Genomic DNA, 10,758 nt, shown 5'->3' on the forward strand with positions numbered 1-10,758 from the left:
CTTCAGTTCACAAGAGCAGTATTACAGCATATTACACAAGTACATGAACACAAACAGAGGCAACAGCACCAAATCTGAGGAAGGAGATCAGAATCCCACTGTCCTAGGATTTGTGAATGAAGCAAGCACAAGAAAACCAGGGTTTTAAGGCAATAAATCCTTTGCAATGGTGGCAGTCTTCTAACCCTACTGATACAAGAAGTCTTATTCTGTATTCTTACTGAACGCTATGCAAATTGTATGTAAAACATGACAGTTGTAACCCTCAGCAGATCTATTTTTTCAAATACACTTTATTAGTTTTGCTTAAGTACATTCAAATGAATACATCTGTCATGATGGGAGTGTTCATATGTTGCTGTTCATTAAGAAGAGTCACGTGTGTAAAATAATCAGCATCCACAAAGACATCAGCACATACTGTCAGATTATCACCAAACACCTTAAGGACACTTGTCAGCTGGAGAGACAATACCAAACCTTATCAAAGAGACAAAAAGCAAGGGAAGATTTGATCAGAAGTTCAGCTTAGTTTATTAGTTCTCACTTGACAATGAATCTTTCAGTAGAATTTAGCACAAGATCTAGATTAAAATATTTACTTTCAGTCAATTAATTTCTAAGGCAATGACAGAATCTTTTAAAATCTGGGAAGCAATTAGCATTTTGGAGCTACCTGTGCATAACATAGGGGTTCATCTAATGACTTCAACTGCTTATTGGTTTGAATAGATGAGCAAAAAGACTCCAGTCATCTTATATCTCTATGTGCTCAGCAGCTTTAGGTCGTAACAGTGAAGCAAAAAAGGCCCATGACAGTGAATTTTCATTACCACTGCCTGATCTTGATCACCTTTTGCAGCAGGCCTTCCTAATTATCTCTATTGCTCATTTTCTCTAATTGTAAAGGTCTTTCATGGAAAAAAAATAGGCATTTGAATGAATGCTGCAGAGAAAACATACTAACATTACACTTAGCATGTACATTCTTCTATTTATTTTTCTGAAAAGTACATAATTAATATGGGATTTTTAAAATATATAATCTTATTTGTAGTGTTTTGACCTTGGTATCAGTACCTAAACTACACCTGGATGTCTCTGCCAAATACACTATTTAACTTTGTCCAGCATGAAGTCTCAGTGTAAATTAACCTGTTCTGAGTGGTTAGGCTTATGCATAACAGAGTAATGTAGGTGAAGCTTATATATTAACAGACATTTACAGCACAGCCACATACTCAAGGACATTATAAATCTGCAATCCACATTAGCAAATAATAATATTCTTATCAAAAAACATCTAATTATAAGAAACAAAGATACCAGTTTTGAGTGAAGAAAAATAAAGTTCACTTTTCCTCTGAAAAGTTTTTGTTTAAGAGCATTCTAGAGATGCAAGGCAGATTGTTTTGTCCCAGCTGTCCTTTCACTCCTCCCAGAAATCTCCTTTTTCTACACAGTGAACTGGGAAACTATTCAGACAGAGAGAAATCCCAAGAAGTTATTTGTTACACTAATTTTCCAAGGAAGAAGGAAGGGAGGAGCCTATTTGAACTAGCTCAATGTAATGAGCTTGGAAGCTTCTTTCTTACTATAAACACATAAAGGGATTGTACAGATGTGATGGGAATGAACCCTGCTGTCCCCAAAGTAAGAGATGGCCCTCACTTAGCAGGATTAACAGGTAAACAGAAGGACAAACAGGAGAAGAGGGTACAAATCACAGTGATAAAATCAGAGTCAACACTGGACTTCACTGAACTGAATTGTTTGCATTTTGGTTTAAAACAACCACTTTGGTGAGAAGGTGAGCTGGTTTTGTGGGCAGGGTGCTGTGCTAGGACCTGAGGTTTTGTCCCTCCTTTACCCAGGTATCTTGCATTACACAGAACAACATGACACCTTTTCTGTAACTCAGGTCTCTGCAAGTCTGCTCCTTCTCCACTTTCCAGTCATGTCATGGTAAGAAGTCCACTGCCAGGGTGAAGACTTTCAACAGCTGGTGGTGAAGGACAGGTATGAGCAGACATAACGACCACCAAACCAGTTGTGTGGCAATCTCAGAATTTTTATTCATGTTTCCTTAGGCAAGTACAGATCCACAATGACTACATATTAAATACACTATGCTTTGTTCAGTTTAGTTATAAGATCAGTGCTCTTGAGGAGAAGGCTGACATGAAAAGAGCCATAGCTTGGAGCAACACGAGCATTGCTGTGGTTATCAGAGTGCTGCTGCACAGGACTGAACAGCCATACCAGCAAAGCTGATGTTACCTGGAATATCTGTAAGGAACTCAACCAGCTCCTTCCATAAGTGAAGCCACAGACCTCTCTGGTTTCAAAAGCAGCAGGATGGAGGTATGGAGGACAATGAATGGCAAACCATTGCACATCAAAACATGCACCTGTGAGACACTGCACACAGCAGCCACAGCAGATGAATTCTTTATACCTAACCACACACAGCCAGGGAACAAAGCACCTTTGTGCAGCCATGCTTTGAAACATTACCAACAAATAAAGGAAGAGGTCTTTATCTGAAAAGAGTTTGTGTCCAAATTAATATTTTGCATCCAGCATGCACTAAATACTGAGATAAAACTTTCATCGAGCTCAAGAGCATGGTTATGTAAGAAGGAAGGGCAAGTGATTGTTGAGCTCAAGAGCGTGTTATGTAAGAAGGAAGGGCAAGTGATTTCTGATATTTTTTACTGATATGACAGTAACATTGCTCTGACAAGTGCCAGGACAGTTAACATTGCTCTCCCCTGCCCTGCCCCTCCTGTTTGCTGTCCAGCTCTCTTCACCTTTCAGCCAGGTGAATGGTGCATTTGGCTCTGCAAAGCCATTTTTACCCTGCATGTCTTCTTCTGGAAAAAAAAAGGCACAAAACATCCCTCAGCAAGGGTTTCTCTCTCTATTTCTTTCATTTATTCCTTTTGTGCTTTCTGTCTTCAGGCTTCCTTAAAAACGTAATTCTTATTTCTGTCACAGCATCACCCTTCAGCCTGTCCTGGAGGAAGTTAACTTCTGCTGCTAAGTGAACCTAGAAAGAATCAGGTCTGATCAGTTAAGCAAACAAATTCCCAGTTTTCCACCCTCCTCTGGTACAACGAGCTTTCCCTCTCTCTCTCACCACAAGAGGACCCCCTTTCTCAGGTTTCATAAGAAACAGACACCTAGACTGTTAAATCTTTCCCAATTAAGTTAATAAAAAGGAAATTTATACACGCTGGAATTGATATAATACATTACCTTTCATTCCAGTGCTTTCCTTTCTTTTAAGAACCTAAATTGCATACTTGATTTTCCTGGTCACATACTAACACTTGTATTAACTAGTCTTGCATCCGATGCTATAACTCTGAGACTGATGTATATGCATAATACTTGTTCACGTGTTTGGCTTTTTTCTCGAAACATAAGATAGATGACAAATTAAGATATTGACAGAAACATAAAGCAGCCCAAAAGTCATCTTCCACAATAAGCCACAGAAGATCTACAGCTCAGTAGATGAGCTTCAAATGATGCCCTTTATTTATTCTTTTGTAAAAGTCTTAAACTTCAGAACAAAATTTGGAGAGCAGATACAACTCTGATACACTACTGATGCTTTGGTTTTAACATTATACTCATCCACACTTTGTTCTCCCTTTCAGCAGGTGCTGCAATAACCTGAGAATATTATTTATCTTAACACATTTGGAAAGAATCAGGGATGACTATTACTGGCTATCCCTGTGCAGGAAAGTGAGCTAGGCTCAAGGAGCAGGGAGTAACCCAGCATACCCCCTGGCTCTCCACATCATGTGTTAACTGGCTCCCCTGGAGCTTTTGCACTCAAATCAGACACTGAAGAGCCAGGCAGAGACAGTGTGGAGGTGAGACAATCCATGTGCTCTTCTACCTCAGGATCCAGGATCAGTCTGGTCCTCTTTTATTTAAAAATAGACATTTAATCTGAGAGGTTAAACAATGCTACATTTCCTTCATTTACCTGAGCACGTGGTTGTACTTTCCTGTGCCTCTGTGAATTAACAGAATGCAGAAAAAAGATGTGCATTTCCTTACCATTTCCAAGGCACCTCGAATCACCCCACAGAGGAGGTTACTGTAGCAAAGGGATGCTCGTTCTGCTGGCAGCTCCTCCACAAAATCCACTAGTGGGTTTTTGTCAAGGATTAAGGAGAATTCATTTCCTGCAGGACTACTGCAACTCACACTAGGGGTGACCCCAAGGTACATCTTGAAAGCAACCTGCAAAAGGATGAAACTCTGCTGCTTGAATCTGTCATGTGCAAACACAAAAAAAGAAATGAAACTAAAGAATGCAGCATCCTGTAGACTAGTTTTACCCCAGGAAAATATGAGGAAGGGCCAGATAGGCTAGAAATCAAACAAGATTTTTCTCAGCTTGAGCCAGCAATGCAAATCCAGAGCTGTGTGATGCTCCAGGGAAACACAGCACAAGGCTGTTTGTTCTGTCTTTGATGTTCATACATTTACAACCCCATACAAAGCGGTTTTACTGTTACCTCTTCTCTGCTTTCAGTCATGTTATATTCCTGGGACCATTAGCATCTATATTAGGTCCTTCCCTACATAGCCAGCAATTTTTACAATCACAGCTCAAGATCTCCTCCAACTAGGGCGTGTATGTTTTCACTCTGCTCTCCATCTGCAGTCACAAAAAAAACAACAACCCACCAAGAACAAGAGTGCCAGGACTGCAAACTTATTTGATTACACAGAGCATCAAATCTCTTTCCTTCTACTACTGATGAATGTTAGTGTAAATGCCAACATCTGCTCTGCTGGTGGCAGGTCCCCTGAGCACTGTTCTGCAGTGACATCACGGCTCTCTGGGCAGTGCGTGGGAGACTAGCTGCAGACTGCTTGTCCTCTGGAGACCAATCCCCTCTGCACACTGCACTCACCGAAGACAAACGTGCCTTGATTTTGACCTCTTCAGTGAGTATCAGTCATGGACGCTTTCCAGACAATCCTGAAGTTCTTTATGAACCGGAAAACTGCGATAGGTTACAGTTTTATGGCGCTGCTGACAATGGGAGGTGAACGTGTGTTTTCTCTTGTTGCTTTCAGATGCCCTTGCAGCAATGAAAACTTCAGGTATGGTTTGGTGTTTCTCTTCTCCCCAGCTCTTGTTTTGCTAGTTATTGGATACTTCTTGAACAGCAAGACATGGAAACTCTTTACAGGCTGCTGGGTGAATCCCAGGAAAATATTTCCCAGAGGGAATGTCTGCCATTTCTTTTACATCTTTGGACAAATCACTTTAAATGCTCTGGTAGCTCCAGTGATGTGGCTTTCTGTGGCTTTGCTCAATGGGACTTTTTATGAATGTGCCATGAGTGGCTTGAAAAATCCTGCCTACTTACAAGCAGTTTGCCACAGCAAATCTGAAAAGTGCTTTGAAGAGCTACACAAGGTAGTGTGTGACGAAAGCTCCATGCCCTTTTCAGAGAGCGACGAACTGAAACGGACACTTCAAGCACAGTCCCAGGTAAGAGAAAAAAACATAAATAAAGAGCATTATGCAGATTGTACTGCGGCTGGGATTTATCTGTGGAAATACATCAGACGTTAAAACCGTTGGTTTCACACAAACAATGTTATCAGTTCATCTTTTGGTTCGATTTGAGTTGTTCCATACTACCCTGATAGCAGGGTCAATTAGAGCAGAAAATTTTAAGCTTTCTTCCTGAATGGAGATTGCTCTAAAGTGAAAAAAACCTGACTGGATTGTTTAGGAGACTGAATTAACAGATGTCACCCCATTAAAGGGGTTGTTCCTGTTAAAAAATTCATGCCACACTCTTTTTTAGATCATTGCAATAACTGTAAAGAAATCTTAAACTAACTAACTGTAGAAAAAATACCAGAAAATAAGATTCATGACAGATTTACAACTGTTTACATAATGTGTTTCTGTCTGTGTTCCTCCTGTTCATGGTGCCAGATGTGAGCATGTTTTTGTGCTGTTTGGAGGAAGGAAGAAATGCTAAAATAAAGCAAGCAGAACAAGCAAAGTTGAGATCGTACTACATTTTACAATGTTTGTACCATACAGTTCTGCTCACTGCTTTGTAATGCAAATAAATTCAGAGACAAAAAATCAAAACAGTGGAGAAAAGAAAAAAATGGGCTGCAGGAAAGGAAAAACACTCTGTGGAGACAGCAAGTTTTTATCAAGCAATTGTATCCATCTGGAACAATTTCCTCCCCAAGAGCCAGTTTTATTTTCAAGTCCTCATGTGAATAGGACTGGAATGCAGACAAAGCCTGCACTGCAGACAAAGCAATTTATTTGAGAGTTTTAGAAGGAAATAACAAGTAGTGCTTAAGACTTTAAGTTGTATGTCTAGGAAACAGTGAAAGACCAGTGACTGACTCACTTTATAGCACACGAATACATGAACTCATTTTTCAAACTGCAAGAAAGTGAAAAGCTGCAAAAAAGAGCAATTTCTCAAATACCCATAGAAATCATCAGTCAGTACAAAGTGACTGGGAAAAAACCAAACAAAAGCTAAACTATTCTTCCATAAGAATAATTGTTTGTAAAGCTTCTCTGTTTCACAGACTTCTCTGAAGAAACTTTCTATATTCCCTCAGCTAAATACAAATTTTTACTTGTGGCTATTTTTTTAACATCAGTGCAAGTTCACATGAGAAAGGTCGCAGCTCTCCCTGTCATCACTATTAGAGCATGGGAAACCAGTGCCAGTTTATATGGCCCTCTGAAACCTAGAATATTTGTTCCACACTGGATTTTTTTTCCACAGTTTGAAAACAAGTATTACATTTTTCTGCAAATGTTACACATTGCAGTGGTGTAGATGAGTAAAACTATTGGCTAGGCCAGTGGCACAAGGCATGAAAAAAATTGTGTCCACACCTCTAGAGGAGAACATCCCACAATAACAATTTCAAGCAAATTTTTCCACCCTCAGCCCTTACTGAGGAAGTAACTCTGAAAGCAGCTCTTTCTTTTAAAATGTTCTTAACAGAATTTTGTCAAACTCTGAAGCTGCTACAGAAGAAAAAAATGTTGAGTGATGCTGGAAAAGCATATTTCAGTAAAAACAAAGTTCTTTGAAAATACAGCAACTCTTTCTAATCAGTGTGTAGATGAACTGGGTTCTATTCCAGTGCTAACACAGACCTAGCAATGCACATGCTACTTCTTGGTTGTGCCCTTCCCTCCCAGCATTCTCACAGGACTCGGCAAGAAGGTAATTTAGAACCAGTTTTGAAATAAAATTGCTTTCCACTATAAAGGACAGATTCTTCAAAGACAAAAAGGTTCACAAGACTAGCATAGATTTCAGTGACTCTCCTGGCAAAAGATTTTAAAGAACACTTTAAATTTAAGACCATCTATATTCCTGTTAGTTAATTATGTGGTTGTTGTGTTTGGGTGGGTTTTTTTAATTAAAAAGAAGTCAGAAAACAACACATCTAACAGTGTTCATGGTTTAAAAGGTTGATTGATCTGGGGCAAAAGTTACTCACCCTTTTCAGTTTTGTAGCTCATCAAAACAAGATTGTGTCCTAAAGCTAATTTTTGGGGGCAATTTTATTTAATGCTTTCAGGAGATAGAACATGCTTACCATCTAAACCATCTGCCATTGATACTTTATGCTCCAGATGCACATTTCCCTTTGTGAGACAGAATACAGCGAGCAGTTCTAATACACTGCATGCCAGATGGTTATAGTTTTGCAATATACTCTCATCAATATCCTATCTAAATTAGCCAGGTACTACTCCTGCTCTCAGGTCTGCTCTGTTTTCTGTATAGCTCTCTTCAGCCATAACATTATTTGACTGATCATTTAGACCTCTCATTGGTCTTTCTTTGTAGACAGTCTTGTAGATGAGGTCTGATTCGAGATCATCTGTCTCTGAACCTGGCATTGCTGTTCCACTGGTTCAGGTTCCCTTTGTTATAATATGGGATGGGGAGGCAGTCAGACTCTAAGTCTAAGCCAACTCTTCACGAGTGTTTCACCTTCCACTGTAAAAATCAAACAGCTTTTACCTTCCTGAGAAAGAGACAGCAAAATGAGCACTACTGAGAAGCCTCAGTCCTGATGGACTTTTCCCCTTCAGTCTCCATATGGATGTCCCACTAACATCAATGCCAGCACTGGATGCAAACTGGGATGAGATGCCTGCAGTAGGGTTCCAAAAGGAGTAGCAGCCTCCCCTACAAAATGTGGTCACTCTGTCAGACATTTGTGATTTAAGTAGCATTTTCACTTGGGTCTTTTTAACTTGAAACTCACTTCTTTTGCTTTCCCAGATTTTAGGATGGTGTGTGATAGTTACCACAGCTCTTCTCTCCCTGCTAACCACTTGCTGTGCCAGCTGCCAGTCAAAAGTCAGCCACCTCCAGCTGATGTTCTGGAGAGTGTATGAGGGGACGGAGAAGGAGCAACTGGAGCAGATTTTCCAGCTGTATGCCACCAAACTGAGTGAGCGAAACCTGAAGTGCTTTTTTGAAAACAAGGAACCAGAACCAATTCCCCTGCCAGCTTTTCAGGCATGGGAAGATGCTTCCCAGCTCCACTCTTTCAACAGCAGCAAACAGCATTATAGCACAATTCACAGGCTAGTTGAAGAAGGCCAGAAAGGAATGAATGAGGAAGGAGAGACAATGCTGGATTTTGTGGACAGAAGGGAAATACCATAGATCAAATATTTTTTCACCTTTTTTATATCTTGCTAATACAGCATACTTCTATGTGGTTTCAAATCTATGCCTTTTCACAATAGCCTCCTTTTTCATGACATTCCCTCCCAGTTATACAATTGATCCAAAAGGATGGAATTATTTCCCTCTAAGTGAAAAGGCTGCAGTTCTCCACAGCACCCAGGATTTATGCTTTACTAATGCTGCTGGATCCACATCAAGAGCTGACAGCATAAAGAGGAATAATGACTTCTACAAGAGAGTTTTAACAATATCCTCTGTAAAAGGTGCTATAGTATGCTTGTCTGATGTAAATCAAGAGAGTATCATTAAGTAATGTCATTTAAAGTGAGTGAATATAATAATGGAAGATGTGTGTGGCTTTCTGACATCCCACTGAAAGTAAAGGTTTTCCTTCCAGGTCATTTCCAGGCCAATTGCAGCTACAGCCTTGTTTTGAGGCACCAGTGATCCCTCAAGGCTTCTCTGTCTTTGGATATTTTGGCTCTGTAGGACATCTTCTCTTTATTATCTTCTCCCACTGAGAGCTTTTTTATAGGTATAAAGCTCTAGTTCTGGGTAGGTTTCAGGCACTGGGTGTAGCCTGTAGTGCTACGTAATATTGTTTGTACTGGGCCTGCAGCCAGTGTATGACAGAGGGCCTGGATGGAAATTCCACTTTTTAAGACAAGAAAATATTTTTGCAGAAGACTGATTTTCATTTTTCTTAATATCTTAGGAAACTTAGTGTCTAGAGCAAGAACAACTAGCAGGTGAGGCAACTGCATGATCAGTGCCTCTGAACCCCAGAGCCCTATGCTTTACCTCACCCACTTGGAATTCACCACATGGCTCTCACACAGGGTGTCCAGAGTATTCCCAAACACTGTATAAAAGGAGAACAAAGTTGATTTTGCTGGGCTGGCTGGGCAGGCTTTTATGTAGCATTTTACTGCCAATGTCTCGGAGTCTGCAAAGAATCAACAAGTAACAAACCAGGGTATTCTGCCCAGCTGTTCTCATACTGCCTGTGCTTCTTCAGCAAGTAAAAACATCTATATTCATATACAGACCATTGCTTTTTATGAAATAAAATCCAAGAGCTAATTCCACTGTCTGCTAAGAATTTTCTCTGTATGTTTTGAAGAGCTTGTGACCTTTGAGAAAATGTTTTAAAGTTCTTTTATCCCAGATGATGCACTTTGCAGCAGACTTAGAACATGTTATACACTTAAAAGCACCTGCTGCAGCTGAAAGCACAGATGCAACACTGCCAGAATGAAAATCACATCAGGCAGGTCTGATACCATGCCTGGCATATACACCAGGACAGAGTGATGCCACTTAGGGCTTTTGGCATGCTCTTTTCCCTCAGAAGAAAGCTCAAAGCTCTGCACATGAATAGTCAGGGCCATCTGAAAGAGGAGTATTTCCCAGCCCAATCTTCTCCTTTATAGCAGAGGGGCAAAACCAAGGTGCATTCTCCTCTTAGCCTGCTTCATGTTTGCAGGTAGCTCATTTTGAGAGTGTCTCACCTCCAAGAGAGACTGCTGAATAGTTTGTGCTGCAACATGTGCCTAGTAGGAGCTCATCTCTCACTGATTCTCATTCCCAGGGCTGTGTGACTGTTTTATCTTACCAAAATGTTTGTGACTTAATGCAATTTCCATGTGGATGCTGGAATACTTCCATAAAAACAGACAAAAATAAAAGCTTGTTTGACCCTATGTTTTCAGCTGGAATCTGGTTTTGGCAAGTTTAACTGTTCTTCAAGTGGCTATCGCAAAAGCTGTTTTCTATCAACATTGTCCCTGAATCCAGCAGCTACCATGGCAGCTCAAAAAGATACAAAAACTATTGCCAACATTGCCCAAAACAAACTGGAGAGAGAGAAAAAGCAAGCAAACAAACAAAAAATCCTAAACAAAACAAGATACCAGAATCAATATTTTCTGCTCGAAAATTTAGATGTTCATAGAATCCTGGAATTTTATGGGTTGGAATGGACCTTACAGATCATCTAGTCCCA

At 40.2% G+C, this 10,758-nt stretch overlaps 2 protein-coding genes across 2 annotated transcripts in view; one reads left to right on the forward strand and one right to left on the reverse strand.

Annotated features, from left to right (window-relative positions):
- Positions 1–2,932: 2,932 nt before the first annotated feature.
- Positions 2,933–10,758, reverse strand: part of TRAPPC3L (trafficking protein particle complex 3-like) — an 18,337-nt gene continuing 10,511 nt past the window's right edge. The window contains exons 4-5 of the mRNA XM_009070477.1: positions 4,081–4,266; positions 2,933–3,052 (exon numbers count right to left, since the gene is read on the reverse strand). Of these exons, the coding sequence (XP_009068725.1) occupies positions 2,933–3,052; positions 4,081–4,266 (306 nt within the window). The remainder of the gene's footprint in view (positions 3,053–4,080; positions 4,267–10,758) is intronic.
- FAM26E (family with sequence similarity 26, member E) lies at positions 4,994–8,729 on the forward strand. Its single transcript, XM_009070364.1, has 2 exons — positions 4,994–5,533; positions 8,340–8,729. Exons 1-2 carry the CDS (start codon positions 4,994–4,996, stop codon positions 8,727–8,729), a joined length of 930 nt encoding a protein of 309 aa, XP_009068612.1.

Source organism: Acanthisitta chloris, unplaced genomic scaffold (genome assembly GCF_000695815.1).
Source record: "Acanthisitta chloris isolate BGI_N310 unplaced genomic scaffold, ASM69581v1 scaffold2670, whole genome shotgun sequence".
NCBI lineage: Eukaryota > Metazoa > Chordata > Aves > Passeriformes > Acanthisittidae > Acanthisitta > Acanthisitta chloris.